Here is a 24,761-nt window from a genome sequence, read left to right as displayed (position 1 = left end):
GTAGCGAGAGAATGCAATAATGGCGTAGCTTCCGCCTTCCCGTCCTGCCGCGCGCCGAAGTGACGGCATGTGACTGTACAGCGTCCTCCCATCACTTCCGGTCGCTTTTCATTGGGCAGGGCGGCGGCCGCGCAAATTGAACGTTTATTCTGACAGGTTTGCTTGCTCGCATGGCCGTCTGTTTGCTGCTGCTTCGTTCTGGTCTTCAACTAGAGCGGTGAGGCGGGTAGTTGTTACTACGTTTTGTGCCGAGCATTTTTTTTTTGGGGGGGGGCGCAGTCTATGCTGCATGACTGAGGGTACAGTACACGAATCGGGACCGTGAGCGAGACTATCGGCGCTCTTCTGCTGGTGCGATTAGATTATTTGCTGCGTCCGAACGAAGCAACCTTGCGAGGTCACAGCGTAGTTACAGCGATATCCTGGCTCGACCCTCACGCCTTGGTCGTGCGACAGCGACGCGTAAGCATTCATGAGGCGACTGAATATTGTGTTTGTAAGAGCGTATGCTGTGGATAAGCAATTACAGCTTTGACGACACCAGCCCCTAATATATAGACTGAGCCTTACAAACCGTGTCCGAGGATGCGCTTAGAAAGCAGACCAGTAGCTTAGTAAAACTGAATAACTTAGGCAAGGTGCGAGGAGATTCGGATTTGAGAACTTCCTGCGTGATCTCGCCGCTATAAATGTCTTCGTTATGGCTTCACCAAGCAAATTGTGCGTTGATGCCACTGTACAGCAGAGGCTCGTCTAACAGCACGTCCCTGTTTGTTCACCAATGTATCCACACAGCTTCTTTAATTTCGCCACTTTTTATTGGGCTTTTAAGGGCACCGAAACATTCGTGCAGAATTGTGCAAGTTGCTCGCGCATTTTCATTCTGCTATTGCAGTTTGTCTTAGAAGTGTTTAATTGCATGATAATATAATTGTGAGCACAAAATACAGTGATAATTAAATTGTAAGTGAAAATGCGTACATTTTCTCAATGATACACTTTGGAGTGGCCGTCATGCCAGTAACATCAGAATCCTAGAAAAAGATCGACAGTCACTTAGGAATGCGAAAACTTAATGACTTCATGGATGTACATTTGCAATTATCACGTGACCATGATACATCCTACATTGTCACGTGTCCTTTACAATTCTACCTCATTTGCCGCAATCCACCTTGCTACAGTTTGTACGAACCTTAACCGAATTTATTCCGCCCTAATTCACATTATTTACCCATAATTGCTCATAATTAACGTTGTTCTATTTACTACCTTCTGTATCACTACTGACGTCATACAAGACGCTGATGACGTCACATTTTATTGCTTTATTATACATGCTTTCAAGGCCTAGTAGATACAACAGAAAGAAGGGGTGAAAGTATACAATATTTGCAGTGCAGGGCAAGAATAGAAAATCAAACTGTAAGACACTTTGAACAGCGATGTTGAATTAGTGGTGTCACAAATTGAGACTGTGGAGGCGGAAAGGTGGTTTCACTCAGTAGCTGTTCTTGGCAAAAAGGAAGAATGGCACATGAATTTTGTGTTGATGGTCCATGCGAGACGAGATATAACTTGGTGTGGTGCAAATATTTTCTTTAAGAGAAGGGTTAAAGTACCATATTCTATGAAAAATACAGAGACGAAGGTACCTACGACGTCACCAAAGGTCAGGTTGACCTAGTGTTCTTTTCATGGACGTGACGCTAGAATTACGTGAATAATTTGAGAGAATAAAAGGGCGGTGCGGTGCTGAATGCTTTCAAGCGAAATGACAAGAGTGGCATGAGCAGGGTCCCGTATGGATGGTTGTTGCGGAGAACGCCATCTTTCCTACCTGAAAGGCCATAAGATGCTTTCGCATTAAAAATGCAATACATACACACATTGCTCAATGCGTGGACGTGCACACGTTACTTAGGTTTATGCATCAATGCGTTCAACACCCTTCAGTCGTCCATTTAACACCCTTCTTCTAGCAAAGTCGCACCTTATGTGTGGTATACACCCTTGTTATAGGGTGTTTTGACCGATAAGGGTGCTGAAAGGGTGTGAAAAGGGGTGTAAATGCAGAAAGCACCCCTCTTAACACCCATAAGGGTGTAAAAATGTTTAGTGTGTGGGTTGCCTCGCGTCGGTGCGCCTGGCTACGCAGCTACGGCGCGGAAAATTGAACTCTCATTGAGGCAGATTTATATCATGCACGAAAGTGGTTCTTCGTTCCTTCTTGCGCTGATCTAACAGCTATAAAATACAACAATGACGTTTATAGATATCGAGACATCTTGAAACACTGTCAATAACAAAGTACGAAGCGTTGTCTGCCAAGGCGTCTGTGAGTGAGCCCAGTGTACAGCATAGAGTTTCCTACAAAAATGGTGTACAGTGCCTTAGAATTCTAGACACTGCGCCCAGTGAGCGCACGCTGTCGCGCGTCTTTGTGGATGCAAACCGCCATTGCTTGTGAGGGGCGGCAGGCGCTTGGCGGGCGGACGCGAGCTATCGCGCGTTCGCAAGCGTACGTGTGGTCTCGGATTTAAAGAGTCAAAGCGAAACAGATCGGATTGAAAACGAAACGACGATATTACACGTGACTCGCAGTTCAGCGTGTTGGCGTAGCCATGCGTGCGCTTTTGATTTCCGAAGCATAAGATAAAGCGCAAGTGTCTAATATTAGAGCAACTGCAATGTTATGCAATAATTATGTTGTACTTAACAGCCGACTTGTACTTACAGCAACCTCATAGAATACATCCGAAGTACCAATATTTCATTGCCAGGCCTCGCCACTTACTGGCCTTTGAGATTTTCTTTGTCAATTAAAAATTATAATCCTACTTCAATTGCGAACAGGGTGGCTGGTTCTATCACTAGAAATCATGATCATTTCGTTTCCATCAACGTGTTACAGCACATTTTGGCCAGTTGTCAGTCGCTTTAGGCATGCTCCAAGTTTTTTGTTCGTGCTTAGATTCGATATTCATTTCGACAGATTCTCCAGCAGCGATTCCTTGGAACTTGAGTTTCCGGTGCCAACAAAAAGGTGTTCTGTGTACAAGCATAACGTCGCTGTTGTGGATGTCAAGGGTCGACTATCACAGCGTCACGGACTTTTTCTTACGACGGGTTGTGCAAAAAGGCATTACCGCAGTCGAATGTGAAAATGTATATACAAATTAAATGATGCTATATTGGCTACAAATTTGTTTTGTTCTTTTTTGTACTTGGCTACATTTGGGCTACAGTTTCTCTAGCTTTGGGCTACGCCGCCTTGTCCGACCTGGCAACACTGCTGTATTTAGTCCTTATGGAGAGCGCGAAAGAGACGCAAAGGACGACAGAACGAAGCGAGAAAGAGACAACGCGCTCAAGAGACGCCAGAAGAACGTGCCGCACGACTCGAGAACCGTCGTAGCGAAGATGCGGCTAGAAGTCGTGCCACGTCCCGGAGTGACTCTTCAACTGCGGGGTTCTCGAGAGCGTCGGAATGGTCGGAATGAGACGCTGCGATGCCTTTTTCTTCTTTTTCGAGCTCTTCTGCGCACTGTTTTTTTTAACCTTGTTTAAATTTCTTTTGCAGCTTTGTTTCATGATACGCGAATATTAAAGCTATCCCTAGTGTCTCATGATCGAGCACAACATTCTTGCGTCCGCAGGTGCTGACGCTTATCGCACCACGCTAGTTAGGTCGCAAAACCTCTCGAGCCGTCCTACATGACGAAACTTTGTACGATGCGGCGATAAACCAATGCAGCCGTAGATCTTTCAAAGGCTGCTTTGACGCGCTTGAGTAGGCACGCAAGCGTGCATCTATCTCATATTTCACGTATTTCGCGGGCTTCTTTTTCTCTTAGAGGAAACAACCAGGAACACTTCAGCACGAAATAAATGCTTGATTCGGAGGTTATTTAAGGTGCCCTACAAGTTTGTAATTGACATGCTTGCGATTCAAGCAATAATAAAACGTTCACTAATTAAAAGCAATTAATTAATTAATACTTTGTGATGAAAAAATTACTGTCTGTAATTGCACATGACTGCCGCTACTATGCAGTCGCGACGGTTTCTGTAGAGTTCTTGAGTTTTTTTTTTTTAATCATGGTCCAAGTTAACTGGGACACCCGCTATAAGCGCATTTTATGTCATCGTGTTACTTTTATTTGTATTTTGTTTGTATTATTTTTGCTTATATTAAGTCCTCTTTACTTAATGCGTCATTAAGAGGAAGCTTTAGCTCGAGTGCTCCTATCTAAATACATGTAAAAGGAGAATTCGTTTTTCTCGGCTACCACTGCACCAAATTTGACGAGGTTTGTTGCATTTAAAAGAAAACTTAAAATCTAATGACTGTTGTTTTCAAATTTTTGAGTTAGGTCGTCAATCTTTTATTAAAAATTGGCAAAAATCAAAAATTTTCAAAAAACGAAACTATCACGTTTACAACTCTGTAACTCAACCACTAAGAATGATAATACAATTCTGTGAATTGCAACTAAAAGTACATACATAGCGGACAAAATTGATATGTTACACATGAATATAAAAAAAATTAATCATAGGGAAATACAACTTTTGTAAAACCGTTGTAACCAACGTAACAGATTCATGTAAGATGTAAGATGACATATTTAATTTGTCCGCTTTGAATTATCTAATGGATGCCGTTTACAGAACCGCGATATCAGTTCTTGATGCATAGCTATCAACTTGTAAACTTCGTGCTTCTATTTTTTTCAAACGGTCAAATAATTGAAAATCGTTTTAAGAAAATTCAAGCCCTAAATCGAAATTCCGCTTCCAACAGTCACTAGAATTTAACTTTCTCTTTCAAATGCAACAAATTTCATCAAAATCGTTCCAGGGGTTATCTCATAAAAACGTTTTTGCGTTTGACATGTATTTGAATAGGCCGCGTCGGAGTTGGGCCCGTGCCCATTTTTTTTTTTTTTTTTTTCTCGCGATAGCGATTATGTGGACTCTCGAGGCGACTTTTCGCCTGCCATCGTCGGCATCACCATGATATTACGTTTAAACTCCGAGTGCGAAAAATCCTATCGCGCCCCACACGCCACATGCTGTCGATGTGAGGGGAGGCGTGCAAGGGTGAGCCGAGAAGAATGGTGGTTGATGCCCGCCATGTTCTCGCGGCCGCAACGGTGGGGAGCGCGCGGTACCGTCATCAAGCGTGCCTCAAGAGGAGGGGGGAGGGAATTGGGGGCGGGGGTAGGTGAGCGCGCGTTGAATCCTCTAAACCGGCCGTGTGCCAAGGCTGCCTGAGCCACGAGAGCCGAGATGTCTGGTGGCTGGCTGCATGTACGCCGTCTGCGCGCGCCTAATGGTGGAGGTCGCGTAATTTCAGTAAGGTTAGAAGATGCGTTGAAGGGGGAGGCAGTGGAAGCGTTCGGTCATCTCGGTTTGTGCTCTTCTTCATGCCAACGTTGCGACAGCGCATATTCGTGGTCATGGAGTGAGGTTGGTTCATGTTCGCTTGTGCGTGCGTGACACTGTGCTTGCTTTTTATTAGTAACCGAATGTTTGCTGTAATTATACGGCTACTTACTTCGCACAGTTGTGTAATGCTTTACTATCGCTATCGATGCTTCGCGTTTCTGGTGTAACTGCGACTTCTTGAATAAATAAATAAATAAATAAATAAATAAATAAATAAATAAATAAATAAATAAATAAATAAATAAATGTGTTTGCCTATGAAGGCAAACCGTTAAGCGCCTCACAGAGAAGGGCGAAAAATAGCGTCGCCTCTTCAGAAACCTGTCCTATCTGCAGGCCAACCTCGTAGCCGCGTGTACGGCTCACTGCACGGCGGAATCTTTGAAGGCAGCATCAACACCGGCTCAGGTGACAGCCTTTACGTAGAGCGGTCGGAGAAGTTCTTCAACAGCAGTCAGCCGTTCCACTCAGTACTCTACTCGGCCGACGATGTCGAGATTCCCGTTTCTCGCGGCGGAGGCCCCTGGTGTGGTCTGCATGGCAACACCGAAAAGTGGATGAAAGACGTGCTTCGCAGGTTCCGGCGCGGGTCGCGCACGGAGGTGAGAGAGCTTTGACATTTTTTTTTTTGTACTGTACCTGGAGACTTTGTCTACACGCAGTGGACTTGTTTAGTGTGGTGACGAGGATGACGATGACGATAATGATGCTGATGAGCCCCTCAATTGAACGTTCGCAGAGACAGAGCCACAAGCACGGTCACGTCGGACGCAAGCTGCAGGCCGTAGCCGAAGCAAGTAAGGAGGAAAAAAACGACAACGAGCCCCAAATAGCCGCCGGCAGCGATGCGGATCATGACGTGACCAAACGTGGTGTCGACTACAAGGGAGAACTCGAATACGAAGACGACGACGACCGCCGGGACACGCGTTACGATGATGTCGACGACGCCGAGGAAAGCGGCACGCCGGCAAACAAGCTGGGACGCCACCACGGTCGTCGTGGTCGTGCGGCCTCAGCGTCGCGTCGCGTGTGCAACCTCGAGATCACCGTGGACCACACGCTGTTCGAGCGAATCTACAAGGATGAGAATTCGCTCCCTTCTACGCGACAGAGGCTGATCGCCGCCGTCGCCTTCATGGTCGAGAAAGTGAACAGTATTTACGGGAGCACGAACTTCGGCGGCGTTGAAGACCTCCACTTCCTCGTTCAGCACGTTCTGGTGAGTTCGTTCGAGACGTTGTTGGGCAGTGTATACACTGGCGCGCATACGTAATTTCGCATTTCAGTGACGTGTCAGTTGAGATCGCATAATTTAAACAAAATAGGCGCATAAGTTCCGCCGTACAATGTGCAAGATTACGAAGTGAGGAAAAAAATGAGCGAACGGCTGCATCGATTGGTGCCGGACTCATTCGTGTCTTTCCACATAGCGTCTCAGGAACAGTCAATACCCACTAGCATCCACTGCGTAGGAAAGTGAGGAAATACGGTTTGAACCAATTAAGACCGAGTTGTCAGATTCCAATACTTCAACGCGCTTTATAATATCGAGCGACCATGGCATTATAATGTTCTCGCTTGGTCTCAATCCCTGGCAGGGCGAATAACAAGGCTGAAATTCAGCATCAAAATGAGGGCCTTACCTCGGCTGCATATATTTATGTCAGAGAGCCCGTTGCGAGCACAGAAATGCGAGCGCATGTGACATCCTATATATATTATGTGCAACAGCCGCCGCATTTGACTACATACTCCTGCACGTAAAACAGCGTCCACCAATGCCTCACTGGTGTCACGCAGATAGGTGAGCCGGGCGACTGCGTGGGCTTCAAGAAGAGCCCTTTCTGCACCAAGGCCCTGGACGCTGCATACGCACTTTTTCTCGTGTCTCTTGAGCCCCGAGACGACTACTGCCTCTCGTACAGACTCAACTACAGAGACTTCATGGATGGCACACTAGGACTCGCCTGGATTGCCGGTGAAGAAGGTAGGGTGCTTCAATACAATAGCGAACAGTGTGGAAAGCAGTGAGCTGATTTCCAACTAGATAACACCTGACCTGCTCGCGTATCGGCCTGCGGAGTTAGTACATAGTCTTCCGAACTGTTTCGGAAAGTCTCACATGAATAGAATTATCCTGTTAGCTTGCCATGCCCTTCTACGAGAGGCTCCATGAATGCTCAAGCTGACACTTTCAGTTACATTAACGAGTAATAGGAGCTTCTATGGCTTTTCAAGATAAGAAGCACTGTATCACCTTTCACAAAGTGAGTGTCTATAAAGTGCTTCGCAGTTCCTTTACTTATGTCACGGCCATGAACATCCGAACTTAACGCTGTTCCGGGAACTGCCTGTCGCAAGGACCGCCTCGAACGTACGCGTTTCTGCAATAACGGAGCAATAAATATGGCACGTCTATGTAATGTTAACGATGACCATATGTGTAATCGCGATTGAGAATCATTTCACGAGTTTGCTGCTCGAAGTGTCAGCTACCTGGAGTGCAGAGCGGCTGCCGCCCGATTACAACAGAGTGAATAGTTTGGATAGATTGTACGGCGTACACCTTAGCGTAATCAGCTATAGACGGACAACGGATGCGCCTGAAGACAGGAAAACAAAACTGCTTTTGTTAAGAAAAACAAACCAAAGTCTAGATAGATGGGTGCTGCTACAAATGTTTTACTGTGAGAATAAGGTCCTCATGATTGCTTCTAACGCTCGGCTAACTCTACATGATGGTAGGCTGACGCGTTTCATGTTTCGTGTTCCTTCTTTTCTGGCGATTCTTAGACCAATCCGATCCTGGACGATTCCAGGAAAGCTGCTTTCGACATATTCACTGGCATTGCAGAGTCACCGGAAAACTATTCCAGTGTGGCCGTTAACAGGGCCCGGCCACGTAATGGTATTGACCAAAATTTCCTAAAAGGTTGGAGGCCCACGCGCACCGGGACGTGACGTGACGTGTGGAACCCATTGAAATGTATGCTCTGTGATGCCTCCCGCGTGTCGTCAGGGTTTAAATCACGCACCACTTTCGATATATATGCGCATATTGCACCACCTTATAGGTGCTCTGAAGGCCACCGAGCGGGTGCTTTCGAAAGTAGGCTAGGCTTGTAGCAGCAGACGACAACACCAACACTTTGCAGTAAAAATCGCTGAAGTTCGCGGCTGCGAATTTCCATTTGTCCAGGTGCCAGACCGCTACTTCAGCGGTGATAGCTGCAGGAAAGGTGCAGGCCTCTATCAGAATGGACCTGTACACGCTGTTTCCGGTTATGGCCTTGCCATATCGCTCTTGTGACCTGCCGAGTGAGAACCGTCGAATACTGCATTAGGAAAGGACTTCTTTCGACAGAATTCACCGCATTGTTCGGTGTCGTTAGATCGTCTGGTGGCCATGTGCATGGAAAGATTGTGCCGGATTCTACCTTCGGAGATATGGCGACAGGTTCGCCTGTTCTACCATTGGCTTCACCTATTATACTTTTCGCTGGACCCAGTGATCACTGCAAGTATTAAGCTGCACTCCCTTCAGAAGCTTGCAGCTCAGATCACGGAATTTTTATGGCATAAGGCCCTTCCCACTCTTCCCAATGGAGGCGAGACGAACAAAGCCAGCAGTACGGGGCTGCAGGTTCTTGGGGGAGCCTTCCTACCGGAAGACATCGCTGACGTCCTCAAGGAAGGCCACCGAGCCGAAGATCCCGGCACATAAGCTTCTTTCCTTGAATAGAAAAATTTCCAACAAAGCCGCCTCAGAGGACAAGGAGAGGTATCTGCTGGACGGAGTTGACAGCCTGGCCAGAACGGTGTCTAACAAAGTAACCCGCCCAAGAACCCCAACAAAGGGTATCACGAATTTTTTGGAAGACAATGACCTTCGACTTTTGTAAGCCGACAAGGAAGGAGGGTTTGTAGCCATGCCGTCGGTAATGTTGAATGAAAAAGCTCTGCAAGCCATCTAGAAGAATTTCAAGTTAACGAAACTGAACCCAGGAAAGGAAAAGAGCCGTGCCATGTCTTTCTGTGAAGATCTTGGTCTACAGAAGCTCGCTAGTGGTGTTAAGAAATGTAGGGTAAATAGTTTACATGTAGTCTTTACAGCAAAGACGCACAAAGATGATGTACCGTTCAGATGTATTGTAAGTGAAAGAGGTTCCTGGCACAATAACGTTAGCCGTTACCTTCTAAAACAGCTTGACACCTTGGTAGTAGGTGACCCGTTTATCATAGCTTTTCTAGGCGAGTCGAAGTCTCTAGAATGCATGTTTTCACCTGATGTTGTTGGTCTTTTCTACTCTATTCCGCAAAAATAATTGTTAGCTGCCGGGCTGAGCTGAGTTTAGACGAACTTCATTGCACTGGATAACTTTATTGCATTCCAGCAGTTTTATTTCTGCTCAACAGCTGTTTCTTTTCAAGGCCCGTTTTATGGTCAAAAGAAAGGAATCTGTAGCGGCTCGTACGTGGCCTCCATACTTTGCAACGTTTTCCTTTCGGGCATCGACAGAGCGTTATCCAAAGTGTTTGACGGAAAGGCAACGTGCTCAAGGTTTTTAGATATGTAGATAATTTCTTAATTATACGGACGAGCCGACCCCCCATGACTTACTCACATACCATGCAGGGCATTTTATCTGATTTTAAACAGCAAGGCAAAGATTTACATTTTACTTTTGTGCTAGTCCAGAATAACAGCTTGCAATTTTTAGATAGTGACATAACCCTTACTGACGAAGGTGCCTGCTTGATGTATCGGCCCGTGCCCGCAAAGAATTGTGGTCGTATGAGTCAACACACTCCAAGACTGTGAAACGTGCGATTGCCACTATACATGTTCCTTGAATCCGTCCTCAAAAAATCGTGCTGTCATAAGGTATGGGAAAGTTTTCATGAACAGATTTTGAAGCTGAGAAAGCCGGCTTTCCTTGTTTGGTTTTTAGCGCCGTTTCGGGGGCATTGTTGAAAAATGTGAAAAAAGAAAGAAAAAGAAGCAGCGAAGAAGGTCAATCATTGGAAAAGAATGCTAAACCAGTGATGATACTGTATTCCCATGAAGTGGCGCTTAATCTTTAAGACGTCGCCGTGAAATACAAAATTCCTTCGGTTTTTTCAGTGTCCCGAACACTCGCTGCTTTGTGCCGCCTGATTGGATCTAATGACTCTAAGAAAGTAGAGTGTTCAATAAACATACAATCCCTTTTGTGAATTGTGCAGAAGGGGTCGTATGCCGCATACCGCTGAAGTGTGGGATAGAGTACATATATATGGGTCAAACTGGCTGAGGTATTAATGATCGCCTGCGGGAGCACAAGCTTTCGCTGAAAAATGGTTATGGCTCATACTTGCTGCTTCATTGCAAGGCCTGCGGGAATGAAAATAAGCAGGTATGCGAAGCAAGGCTTCATGATACGACAATCATGTTTAAAAGCAGAGATACTGTGGCGCGTGAACTGCTGGAGGCCGACTAGATTAATAAAGGAGGGGACGCCTGCGTTAGTACCCCAGCTCTGAATATTTACAGAAATGAAAGCACGTTCTCAGATACGTCTTGATATTGTTTAACCTTGGGATTCCCTGCCTATACAACTTCTGTGTTCTCGCGCGTGCGTATTGACATGTTCAGTGCCCTCTTTTCCTTTCCTTTCTCCACAAGCTATATATTAAGCCGCGTTTAACCTGAATAAATAGTTGCAAGTCGCGCCTTGTCCTGTTATTGTTTGTTTCTTCATTGGCGTGCTCTTTCTGTTGGTGCTTCATTTTTTTATAGTCACCGTAGTTTGAGACAAGCCTGCCCGCACGCTGGTCGGGTGCATCCCGCAGACAAGCACAACGAAGTCAGGTTATACGAAGTGGAGCTCGTGTTAAGTAACCGGTTCGTTTTGCTGACTAAATGCGACATCTCAATTTTCTTTCTTCTTTATTTTTTTCTTTACTGTGCTTTATTTTTTTATTATTGCTGTTTCTGTACTTCAGTAATGGGCACACGTCATTGCATGGTGCAGCTATATCTGAAACGACTCCGCACGGCGCGATGGCGGCGCACATTGCAGTGATCTTGCTACCGATGAATGCGCGTGACATCGCCGAATAAGTGCAGTCAAAGTCACCTCAAGACAAGTAATTACGAATTTGCTAATCGAAATACGTACACAAACTAATCAACGAAGTCAAAATGAACGGGCTAATAAATGTACGAGTTAGCGCTCCACCGCTGATGCGATTCCGCTGCGTACGCCGACAAACAAACCTCCCTGCTGCAGTTTTTGCAATATAAGATTCCCTTAGTCCCTTTCTTGGAAACGTACAAAGCCGGAGTCTTACCACCTTTTGAGTATATATGCTTTTTAATGTTATGGAAGAAAGAAGTCACGATATACGTAAAGGCGAAGCAGCGAAGGCCAAAGTAGATAGGTGCTGACAGCAAAAGCGGATTTAGTTCTTTGCGGCGTAGGCATTGCGCTCAGACGCCGCAAAAGACGATAAGATTTCATTTGAGTACAATATGCACATGCCAAAAGGCAGTCTGCATGGTAAGTCTGCTCAGACAGCAACAAGGTGTCATGAATCTGCAAACACAACTCAAATATTTCAACGAAAATCAAACAGTCATACCATATGCAGCCGCCCTAACATCTATCCTCGCCCTGAGCTACCTCTTGCACATTTCTCAAGCAAATATAATATCGAAGATGTCCTCCGGCGAAATGAACGAGGCTGTTAAAGTAGTACTTGCCTGAAATAATTTAATAATTTAAGCCCCTTAAAAACGAGGCGAGGAGAAAACCTCGTATTTTAACAAAATTAACAGCAGTTCTGCATGAAGCAACCAACAACAGTTCTACATGCTCGATGCTACGCATAAAAGAAATCATTGACTCGCCATCCCGGCCCTGCGAAAGTGGATGTCCAGCGAAGCTGTTGAAAAGCATCCCAACTCTTGAGGGGGATATGCAATACTTTATTGCTTCTGAGTAGTGGTAGTAATGGTAATTTAAAGTAATGTAATCTTTGACAGCATGCAGCCGCCCATAGCGGTGTTGCAACAACATTGAAATCAGTTGGCAGCGGCTGGTTCTCTTATATATGAAAGGCTAGGGACGTAACGCCCCACGTCGCAAGCTGCCGTCGGCGCGGCAGCTGGCGCACCAGTAATTTTTTACCAAGAAACTTATGCGGGGAGCGCTTCGCATTGTTATTAGGAGAGCCTTATTATCAATTATAAGGTTCGGATTATTGTTGTAAGCTTGTTTTTTTTAAACGTATACTGTTCTGTATGTTGTATGCGAGATTCCAAAGAATATACGCACCGTTTGCTTCACTTTGCTGAGTGCTTGGCGCCGCTGCCTCATGGGGGTACAAGCGACGGCTCCTGGCCCTGCACTGACGCCGGGATCGGCCCACATTTTTGCTGACGGACAGGGACACGAAAAATTCCGACCAATTAGAGGCTAACGGCTTCGCTGTAACATATCCAAGAGCATGAATTGCACCACAGCTGATGCGACGATTTAACGGGACGCATAAAACCAACAAAATAAGTCCTTGCAAGCCTCAGCAGCTTTAACGCACCACAAGACACAATCGCACAGTCGTGCAGCCTAGCAAGAGCAAAACACCAAAGAAGCGGCAAACAGCACAGGCGGAAAGCAACATTGAGAACCTAAGTGAAATGCCTCTGAAAACGAGAAAGTTTGACAACAAGAAACTTCCCGCCCAACGGCGGCGATTAATTGCTGCCGTTTCTCCCGTCCATGAGGCCTCGCAAGGAATGATTAGAACCGTGTAGCCGGCAATTTTATGCCGGTATTTTAGCACCAAACTGCGCAACAATTGTTCTCCGACATGCCTTCAAGCTTTGGCCGCCACAGACGTGCGTGCGACGGGCGTTGCTTATTTCTCTCCGAAAACGTCAATAAAACAGAGAAGCATGATGAATGATGACGAATTCTCAGGTTTTAAGGTGCCAAAACCACGACTTGATTAGGAGGCCCGCCATAGTGGGCATTCGGGTTAGTTTTCATCACCTGGGGTTCTTTAACGTGCCCCCAATGCACGGAACACGACGTTCTTGCATTTTGCCCTCATCAAAATGCAGCCGTCGCGGCAAGGATTTGATCCCGCGACTTCGTGCTCAGCAGCACAACACCATAGCCGCTAAGCCACCATGGCGGTTAGAGAACGACGCAGGAAGCTGCGGCGGACGGATGTTTCCTTTCAAGAGTGCACTTAGCAAGGCCGCCACCAGTGACGCGTGCGTCAGGGCGCCCTATGCGTTGAAGAGGCGGTGTTCTAACGGCGCGCTGCCTGTTACTTCGTCCAACGTTTGTTCTTGCTTTCCGCCACAGTCTTTTTTGGGATGTTTGCGAGCTTACTCGCTAGTAGCATGTGGTTTCATTGCGTTGCCATACCCCTGGTGCGCCTAGTAGGCGTACGTTCACTTTATTGATATTTTCTTTCTGCGATTTGACGCACATAGACTGCACTGAAGCAATGGCCTGCACACTCATGAATACGACCAACGACGTGCGAGAACGATCGATTATAGTGATTTGCCTATAAGATTATTGATCGACTGCCGGGACAATAGGAGTAGTGCTGAAGATGTCCCAGGACTGCTCAACCGCATAGCTCGCAGAATATATTCTGAAGGTAATAATAATAATAATAATAATTGTAAGCAATAATAACATTCGTAGAACAACCCGAATACTTGCCTCGTGTCAATTCCACACACATTCCGTGGGAATAACGCGTAAACCACGCAGGCTGAATTATGACAATGCTCGCATAATCATTGAGCACATCAGGGGACGTATTCTGAAACGTTCGCCGCCGCGAAAGTTTCGCCCTGGCCACGCCTCCGCCGTTGCGGCGCGCGCTGAATGGCTGCTTTGACAAAACCGGAAATTCACTTGCGCCACCTGAATTTCCGGTTTTGTCAAAGCAGCCATTCAGAGCGCGCCGCAACGGCGGAGGCGTGGCCAGGGCGAAACTTTCGCGGCGGCGAATGTTTCAGAATACGTCCCCAGAATACAGAAAGAACGTTGTGAATGAACCTCTGGCAATCATGTCCCGTAGGTGCGCTGTGGAAGACTTAGTGATGCTCTTTTTTTCATTTGTTCATTCGGCTGATTTCCAAATTTGTTTACTGTGGAAAACATAATGACTCCCAAACAATTTACTGTTCAAGGCATCACTACATTTCAATTATGTGGGAGAGTGCTATAGGCATCGCGTTGCGCTTGGCCAGAGTCTGGCGCGGAACAGTCCAGTCACAAGGAGAAGCTGAGTTGTTTCCATTCAGGGGGCCCTTCACAGCAACTTGTAAGCTGGTAAAGGTGGTAAAGACTTCAGCCGCCCATGTCACGACGTTCCTCACGCCAGACTTGGCAGTGGAAATTTGGTACCGGCTCAACTCTTTGGTGAAACGATGTATTCCTACCTGATGCCGCAATTTCTGTGTTTTTCTGACTATTGGCGAAAGTACCGGAGCATTTCTGAAAGCTCTCACCGCTGCGGTCCTTCAATGGCTATGACGTCTTGCTACTGAGCACGAGGCCGCTAGTTCGGTTACCGACTGGGGAGGCCGAATCACAATAGGACAAAATCCGAAAACCCTGGCGTACTCCAATATGGTGGTACATTAACGTACCCCATGTGGTCAAAATAAACCCAGAGCCCTCCGACACTGCATCTTTATTAGCCCCAGTGTTCGTTTGACTTGTTAAATACCGCAATGAATGAATGAATGAATGAATGAATGAATGAATGAATGAATGAATGAATGAATGAATGAATGAATGAATGAATGAATGAATTAGTGAGAGGCGTTTTAAGGCTATAAGCTGGCGTCTGTTGATGCCTCGCAGTGGGTACCGGTGGATTCTGCGAGCGCTACCGTACAGCCATCGAACTGGACCCTCTCGGCGACAAGTACGTACAGACCAGGCTCAGTTTGAACACCGGAATCACTACCCTGTTCAACTACAACCACTACGTGGGCATACACGTGGCGTCACTTACGCTCGCCCATGAGATCGGACACAGCTTCGGTGCACCCGTGAGTCACTGGATGAGCATGCATATAATATCTAGGCAAAATAATGAATGCATATATAAATAATAAATGCAGATATAATCTAGGCAAAAATACTCAATCAGAAAGCCAGTGGCACAAATTGTTGAAACGTTGGTATCTCAGAATTTACTCTCTCAGTGCTTATTCCAGAAGATAAGGGGTCATCATGTCTAACCTGCTTAACGATATAGGCATTTATACTGGAATTGTTCAGCGGCACGAGATTGAAATAGGTCAGCTTGATTGGCAACAGGTCAGTAGATGGAAGAGGTTGCGCTGCCCACCCCTGGGGATACGTTCAGCTTGATCGACTGGTGAAGTTAATTGCTGGCGCTGCGAAAAAGAATATACCTGCATTAGAGTAGGACGAGAAAACTCATTTCTGCGTTGTAACTAACTGTACCTGCGAGAGTGAAAGCATGGTTCCACCGCGTGGGCAGCTGTTTTTGTTGTCATGCGCAAGTTTATATTGTCACGTTGTGGTGACGATGAAGAATCACTGTCTGTCAAGAATCTAACTTCTTCTTCATCATCACCATCGGCAACAACAACATATCTTTATGTCCGCTGTAGGGTGAAGGCCTTTCGCACTGATCTCCAATTATCGCTGCCTTGCTCTAGCTGGTTCGAAGTTTAGGGAAATTGTGGCCTCGTTCTTGTGTTCAGAAAAACAGCAACGCTCAAATCCTAACGACAGTACAGTCGAGTAATGTCGTCGGACGGGAACTGACAGTTCAAGTGTTAAAGTCCGTCCGCTTTTTATAGCTGTGTAACTGAACGTTCCAGAAAGATTTCTATTGCTGTAGCATACTTGCGGGAACACACACAACATCATTACGGTTACACATGCAATCTGATTATGCGCAGACGGTTCTGCGCATGCGCATTGCTGTCGCCCCTAGTTCTTGCGTACGCAAGTCTCTTGCGTCCCCTAAACTAAAACTCTCTATTAAAGAAACATCCGATACGGCAGGCGCGTCTTGCGCCGGGCGATAACTGGAAACTGGAACTTTATGCCTATTTTTTTTTCCAAGTCCTCATCTTGCCAGCTAAATATTGAACTATGAAATATGCGCCTAGAAACATTTCTCACCCTTTCATTTCGCGTATAAATGACTATTTTGTTGTTGGTGCCTATATTAGATTTTCGGAGCCCAAAATTGTTTTTCTTCATTTGTTGTCTTAGCCTAATTTGGTTATCACCCGCGGGAAAACTTGGGTGAAGGCAGCCAGTTATTACCACAAACACTTTACACGTGCAAAAGCTGTTATTAATAGCTTTGCAGCATACGAGGGTATCCCTGTGAGAAGGGCTCCACACTTGAACGTGACTTAGGGTTCACTTCGTATACGTTCACTGCACGTTTCTAGCCGAAATGATCGAGGAAATTGAATGCTCCGGCGCAACTCGGAATGTGGGGCTCGTTTTAGATGTTCGGGAAAGGCAGGAAGTGCAGCGCATCAAGAATGAGGACACAAGAACAAATAAAATACTGGCACGAGTGCTGATCACCAAACAGCGTCTTACTATTCCGAGGAGGCTTACTGTTGCGGAGGCAAAAACTTAGCATACGTGCAATGCGAGCAGCCGAGGCGACGAGGGTGACAGTACGACCGGGTTCCCGAGGGACACATGGAAAAGAGCCCATTGAACCAGAAATTTCTCGTACACAACGGGTTCTATTCAATATGTTGCTCGGTATACAGGACGTGCAGTACTATATATATATATATATATATATATATATATATATATATATCCAAGACACCGCTAGATTTAACTTGTGTCGCCGCTTGATGGCAGCTACAGAAAGCAGCCGTGCAGTGAGGGTTGCCACATGTTCCAGAGGAGCGGGTATATGTGTGTAAAAAAAATAGAGGGGCTTGATTTCTGTTAATAATAACCACATAAATACAACCAACAATGAAGTCAAGGCAAGCATAGGAAAAATCAGCTGTGTTTCTAACTAAAATGTAGAACACAATGCAGAAAAGGAAAATGAAAGTCGACGAAAAGATAGCTTTATTTTGCCGCCAGTTGGAGCTGATCCCACAACCTGCGTGTTATGTGTGCATTGCATTACCAATTGTGCTACGGCGACGGCTATAAATCCGGCCGCTATCTTGGGTATTCATGTTTGCTAGATGTAGCCTTGGTAGTATTAGCTAGTGTCACTCAGGGCCGTGGTGGGCGAATGCGAAACATCCTTTTTTTTTTCGCCCGATGGCATCACGCAACACGTGAATTTAGTAGAGCAGTCACATGGCTAAAATACCATGGTATGCTACCTAATGACACCAATGCTGCAGGTTCGATACCCTCGCTATGAATGAACGAGAGAAAAAAATAAACCGAGAGGCTCGATTTTTGTTAATCATGACCATATAAAGCCAACAGACAATGAAGCCAATGAGGCATGTGTTATGGTCGACTTGACGAGTGCAATCCACTGCCTTGCCTAAAATCCGGTTTGCTGACTTTGCAATTAACTAGTTGTCAGCGCTTGCTTTCCTACTTGCGGCCGGTGTAGGTTTGCTTGTTGTAAATGTAAAACATTTCTGCCCGTTACCTTTTCACAAACCTGTTGACACAACTGCCCTCCTTATATGCGAGGCAGCTATAGACCGTTTTATTGAGGGCGCCGCCATTTTATGATCCCAGCGCCGTCTATTGTCCAGCGCCATGCTGGTATGTGGGATCGTCAACAGCACGTCGAATGTGCTGTTGTCGACAAGTGATAAGTTTTCGCGTTTTATTAAAGGTCTGAACAATTTTTTGCAATTGGTAAACTTCTTAGCATGTGTTTACTAAACGTTAAACTTCGACATGGCCGCAAAACCGTATGACAACGGGCCTACACGAGTTGCCACAGGTCTGCCTGCGATTGAAGTAGGAGGCGAGTCAAGTCTAAATATGGTCGATACGTAACATACGTGAAACGTATTATTATTGTATGTCTAACATGAAACTCTATTAAAGTATCACTTAAATAATAACAATCAGAGGTGTCTGCGTGTGCCAAGCTGTTGTCGCACGAGCCTGCATCTCAGTCGATGTAACTATCGTTACCTGGATTGGGATGCACGCTCCGAGGAAGCATGTTTTGCTAGCTTTCATGTTCGTAAAATTTTCGTGGTCGTTTAGCTGGCACCCTGACATCCAGCTTTACAAAATAGAGAGGCTGTAATATAACTCGGTCGGTAGGACATTGTGCAGAGCACTCGATCAAACGACGCGGTTACAGTGGCCGCGAACATGCCGCGATCAACGAGGCGCACGCGACGCGTTGAAAGAACATGGCACTCTCAGATCTCGAGTGGTGCTTGTGCAAGGGTGCCTCGCCGGCTCGAGGGAGCTAAGGAAACGAACAACTATTCTCTGCAATAGCAACTATATTTTCTGCAATAATACAGCGCGCGATGCTCGCTGTCGGCTGTACAGCTTGCCCGCGAGATTCGGAAGCACGGGAGAGCATGATAACAAAGGGGGGGGGGGGGCACACGGTAAACGTTGCTTTGGTTACAGAACGAAGAAAGCCAATCATGATAATCTCAGAACACATTTGAACAGAATAACTTCAATGAGCGTGCACGAAGAACTATTTAAATTCGCCAATTTAACACTAGTTCACCGTATCGAATATATACCACCTTTCATTCATATCCCACTTTGATCGCGTGTACCAAGTTCGTCGCCGTGCGCTCACTGGAAACAAAATCTTCTGAACGTACACGCGATGAAGCTCACGGCGTCAACTGCCTTCTGTTTATGCTTCCAATCCAAATCCAAAGCTTGTCTGCAACCGCAGCGGCGGAGTCCCCGGAATCGCCGCGGCTGAAGGGGCACTGCACACTCGCTTCCAAAAGTAATTTCTTGCAGTCTAATACAGCACTGTCGAAGCCCGTTGACCTGAGTCATCGGACATCGCAGCCATCACAGACGGAACACATTCGAATCGCACTAACTCGCAATGACATCGCTATCGTCCCACGCTGCCGCACGTATACGCGTATACGCGTACAAGTGCGAGGAGGAGAGCAGTGCGGCGCGCTTGCTCGAGGCTGCGTTCCTCCTCGGCCATCAAACGGTATATACGGTGTGTGTGCGTGTGTGTTCTTTTTTGAACTTTTAACAGCACGATCATGGCCGCGAGTGCGACCCGTCGGGTCCCGACGGCAAGTACCTCATGTACGAGTCCGCAACCAAGGGAACTGCGCGAAACAACGACAAATTCTCGTCGTGTAGCATTCGCAACATCAGCGCCATCCTGATGCCTGTCATCGTGGGCAAGTCGAACCGCGAGAACTGCTTGCAGAGTAAGTACTTTGCCTTCCTTGAAGTGCTTAACAGTGGTAAAACAAGGAAGGGCACCGAAGCCAACGTTTCCACAAAGGGACCTCCCTTCGTGAGTGCCCTTGTCCACACGTTTTCTCCAGCAACATTCCTCGTTCCACCACGGTTATGCATTTCAACCTGTCATGCCCCTGTGGACAACTTTCTTGTTACGGTTGCCTTCCGCGAGGGACCGATACATGGGACACATAGTGAGTGTATACAGACGAACAACGTTAGCATATTTTCATTCTACGGCGACGCTCAGCTGCATCGGTTAGGGTGTGAAAAGTACATATACAAAAAATATCCGCATCACTATCTCACGATGACTGTCAACGATAATGCGTTTAGCATTGAATCAATACAATGACACAACGTGTTGTCACCACCGAAACGAGTTATGTATGAGGCGTGCACTGCCGCGCGACTCCTCTATGGTGCTCACCAAGAACACTCGACGCCATCTAGCGGTGGCGCCGCGAAGCTTGCGTGTGGCCTCCCATATTCATGACACGCCGGTGCGTGCGAACGCCGAGAAGCGCCTCATGCGGCAACCGGGCTCCTCTCGCGCTTTGTACTTGACCCGCTGCATGATCTAGTGGCGCTGCCTACCGAGAAGTTCGCGCGTAGCCTCCAATATGAGAAGCGTGGCGCGCAGGTGCCTGCCAACGCTGAGAATTGTTCGCTGGCTTGCCGCACACTTAGTGACACATACTCGGTGACCCAAGTTTGCGAGAGGTTCATTGAAGAGCGGCACATGCCCAGTGCATTGGTGGCACATCTCACTGAAACGTTGACGTGAAAGACGTTCATTCAAGCGGAACACACAGAGCGCATTTGTGTTGCAGCCTGCTAATGCGTTGGGTTAAAGTCCTTGAGGAACCGTTGTGACGTGCGTTTGAGTCCGTTCAGCAGCGGATAAATTTAAGGGATCTTTTTTCGGCGTTTTAGAGCTTCACCTTCTTAGTGGCACATACCTTAGTTAACCAGGTGGGCGTCAAATACGTTCATTGAAGAACGGCACACACCTACTAGCACGCACCCAGTGACCTAAATTGGTATCATAGAGGTTCCTTGAAGATCCGTAAAAACCGAGTGGCACATACCCAGTACTTCAGGTCTGCGTCAGAGTTTCATTAACAGCGGTACCTACCCAGTGCCTCATCTACAATGACCCACGTCTGCATGAAAGAGGTGCGTGAAAAGTGACACATATGTACACACTGCCACATACTCAATGACCCAAGTTGCCCAGTTCACTCAGCACAGAAGCTCGGTGCGCTAACCATGCATGGACTGCGCAGTGACTCAAGAAGGCGGGAAAACGGTTACATACATACATACATACATACATACATACAAACAAACAAACAAACAAACAAACAAACAAACAAACATACAAACAAACAAACAAACAAACAAACATACATACATACATACATACATACATACATACATACATACATACATACATACATACAATACCTGTCGGGCCGGTATTGCACTATCTTCGGGATCGGCCCACGTATGGGGAGGGCTTAATGCCTGCTTCACCTCCGCCGCGGCTCGGACCGGTATTGCACTATCCGGGATCGGCCCACGTGTGGGGTTTTCTTGCTTACAACACGAAAATTTCCTTGGACGGTAGAGAAGGCATACAGCTTCGTTGTAAAACTGTGAGTGAACAGTGTATAACGAAAAGAATAACGGAGTAGTGTTCTCCCTCAATGTCTCTTTTATTAACCGTCGTGGCGCTCTTCATGTTTACAACCATATTAACCCAACAAACTAAAGTTTTAACGCTTTCATAACAAATCTTGTATCTACGACGAAGAGCCAATTCTCTTGAAGATAATGCATTGAAGATAATCTTATGAGACAGCATCCTATTCTATTTTAATGAGATCCTTCTCAGTGATCTAGTCGTCGCTGACTATACAAAGAGCCTCTCCTTGTGTTATATCCCATGTCGGGTGAATGGACACACACAAGGACACAGAGGCCCCATCTGTGGCAACAACATCGTGGAGGGCACCGAGGAGTGCGACTGTGGCATGGACGAGAGCGAGTGCACCGACAATTGCTGCCACCCACGGCACGGAGAAGACAGCACGCTTGGCTGCCGGCTCAAGGAACCAGCGGCGTGCAGGTGAGTGCCCACCTCTCGCACTCTCAAAACGTTAACGTTTGTAAAGGTACACAGTTTTTACACCTTATGAATAACGAACGTTCTTAAACGGCGGCGGTGTACTGGGTGTTTTAAAGCGAAAGCGTTAAGGGCCCCGTGTCGCAGAAAATCTTGCGTCGGCGTCCGGAGTCGAACGTCGTTTCGGCAAGGATTTTCGAGCCACGCATACCCAGGCCCTCCATGTGACGCAAGGCAGTTACTGAACTAATTGCACTTCTCAAGCTGAAATACGTAGAAAAAACGTAAAGTAGGACTTACACGCAACCTACAGACATGATAGCTCTCGGACTGTAATTTGAATATACGAGATAGCATAATTCTGATACGCGAAAGCTCAAACAAATCCCTTTTCCAGCGCTTCTATCATTCATAGACCGGCGACGGCGTCCGCCATTTGCGCGCGCCGGCGCGTGAATATTTCGGAGTCCACGGAGCGGCGCATCCGCTTCCTTGAAACGCTTTCAGATGGCGCTCTCCTCCGCCACATCGCGGCCCACGCAAGGGGCGGCGTTTCTACCAGAACGCCTACCTTCGTGCATAGCGTTCGCCGCGAGCGTTTCCCGGTAAACAATATTGTTACATGCGCTGGAGTTGCCCGGAAGCGTGAGAAGCAGTCGGGGATCTTTGAATGCTGTCGCGTTCCACTCTTAATCTTAACGGCAAATTTTTCGATTTTTCGTTCTGAGGTCGGAAGGCAGATATACTATTAAAACTTGCACGTGCTGCATGCACCTAAATGCACCGTCATGTGTCATGTTTCAGGACATCTAGTGCGATACATGGCGCCGCGATATACCTGTTTCTTTTTGTGTGTAAATATTGCTCCGAGTGACGTCACCTTTCAGTGTGTTGGAAACTATCCACATGTATGACCCAGACTCAGTTGTGCGTCACCGTTGTTTAAGCTTGAGACCGCTGATTACCTATCAGACCTAAAGATCTGAAGCTTTGTAAATATTATTGCACTTAAAGGATGTATTTCATGTTGTCCCAGCTATAAAAGCACACTCGCATTTAGAGTAGACGCGTCGATAGGTTGTGCCGGATTACTCTTGGCTATTGTAATAAACATGGAATTAGTTCTTTTTTTAGGTGTTCATTCTTTAATGCGTTGAAGGTTGTACCTGGCTCTTATGCGCGCTTTTGAGAGACCATTTTAGCGTGTGTACGTGTGTCCGCGTGAGTCCGTGCGTATGTTGCTTGATAAATTATGTGCATCCAAGCTGTCTTGTCCCCAAGAAGATGTCGTGGGGGCCAAGCCTTCTTCACTCATTGCTGGCAGTGGATAATCGCTGCGTTAGAAGCACTTGTGTGTGAATAATAAAAGCGTTATCCCGGCACCTATAACTGATTACGAGTGAGTACGCGAAGTCTGACCAGCACAGTAATGAAACCAGGGACCCACACCAGATTGTCAGATAGCGCATCAGCTAGTGCACCGTCAGCAACCAGAAAAGAAAATCGTGTGAATGTCGCGCTACTCAATTATAAGGAGTGTTGTCCTTCTGGTAGTAAAACGGAAATAAGGCTTCGGTGATTCATTTAAATTTAGTGTTGTACGCGTGTCAAGCTCTAAGTATATTACCGTACATTTTTGCAAAATTAAAAATTGTATTGCTCTTGCTTTCTTTCCCCTCTTCGGTCTCTCTCATTGGAATTAGGGCATGCGAGAGCGAGGCTGTATCATGGAGTGATTTAAGCGTTCCTCTAAATCTAGATAAAGTTTGGCAATTTCACAAGCTGATCATAAGAGGAGGCCGCTGTGGTTCTTCCGTCATATATTTCTTGTTTTTCTGTTAGTACCTTAGTCCGGTAGGGTTAAAATCACTCACAATATTTATTGCGCTGTTCCTATTATCGTTATATTTCCTTCACTGGTGACTTGTGTTATTTTGTATCTTTCTAAAAGCTCCTTTAGTGTTTCCTTAGGCCCTTAGTTTCGATATTGAAGTAATGAACGATTTATAAAATTTTTCCGTGTCTGTACTGTACGTGTTCGGTCTTATCAATATTCAGATCAGTGAACAATGTTAACACAGTTATGGAACTCTGACAACACCCTGTTGATTTCATGTCACCTATTCTTAATATCACGTCCCGTTCTCACCCATGCGGAGCTGCCAGCTTCAGACCACAAAAATTAGGCCGACCTCTCTGCTATATGTGGAATAAAATTTTATCTTTGTATTTCTTTGCAATAAAATGAAGTTTATGAAACGAAGGAAAGAAAAAAAGAATAAACACCGCGTGAAGCTTGTGCTTTTAAGACGTGCTTTCAAGTCCTTGACGAATTTTATTGAAACTTTTGTTTAAGGACAAAATTTACCAGCTCGGGAAACTTTATAAGGCCTCTGTTTATAAAGTTGAGATAGGCTCTTCGATATTAATGCAAAAGGTAACAAAAACGAAAACAAACAAGCCCATTAAAAAAATTATTTCATAGTCCTACTGCAGGTGCTTGCTGTTCCGTTGACTGCAAAGTGGTCGCCGAGGGAAAAGTGTGCAGCGATGAAACCGAATGCACGGAAGCCTCATACTGCGAATATCCTTTGATGCATCGCTACATGTTTTGAGCTGTAATGCTGCTATTGGTCCCGAAGTGTGACAGTGTCCCGAACTCCACTGTCACGGCTGCACCCTGGCTCGCTACTTGATGGCACCTTGACGCGCTGTCCGTCGATCTGCTGGAG

The 24,761-nt window shown here is 46.3% G+C and overlaps 1 protein-coding gene across 1 annotated transcript; it reads left to right on the top strand.

Annotated features, from left to right (window-relative positions):
* The first annotated feature begins 5,295 nt into the window (after positions 1-5,295).
* Positions 5,296-24,744, top strand: LOC142570384 (disintegrin and metalloproteinase domain-containing protein 10 homolog). Its single transcript, XM_075678772.1, has 8 exons — positions 5,296-5,302; positions 5,791-6,056; positions 6,194-6,676; positions 7,258-7,444; positions 15,339-15,529; positions 19,684-19,864; positions 21,876-22,032; positions 24,515-24,744. Exons 1-8 carry the CDS (start codon positions 5,296-5,298, stop codon positions 24,642-24,644), a joined length of 1,602 nt encoding a protein of 533 aa, XP_075534887.1. The 3' UTR covers positions 24,645-24,744.
* The last annotated feature ends 17 nt before the right edge of the window (positions 24,745-24,761 follow it).

The sequence above is a fragment of the Dermacentor variabilis genome, chromosome 2 (assembly GCF_050947875.1).
Source record: "Dermacentor variabilis isolate Ectoservices chromosome 2, ASM5094787v1, whole genome shotgun sequence".
NCBI lineage: Eukaryota > Metazoa > Arthropoda > Arachnida > Ixodida > Ixodidae > Dermacentor > Dermacentor variabilis.
The sequence above is the reverse complement of the archived record's forward strand: the minus strand, read 5'-3'. Positions and strand labels throughout refer to the sequence as shown.

What these genes read in the sequence shown, in the direction of transcription:
- LOC142570384 (XM_075678772.1), top strand. An exon ending in TCCTCGTTCAGCACGTTCTG is followed by an intron (nt 6,677 to 7,257) that starts GTGAGTTCGTTC and finishes GGTGTCACGCAG; the next exon opens with ATAGGTGAGCCGGGCGACTG. An exon ending in CTGGATTGCCGGTGAAGAAG is followed by an intron (nt 7,445 to 15,338) that starts GTAGGGTGCTTC and finishes GATGCCTCGCAG; the next exon opens with TGGGTACCGGTGGATTCTGC.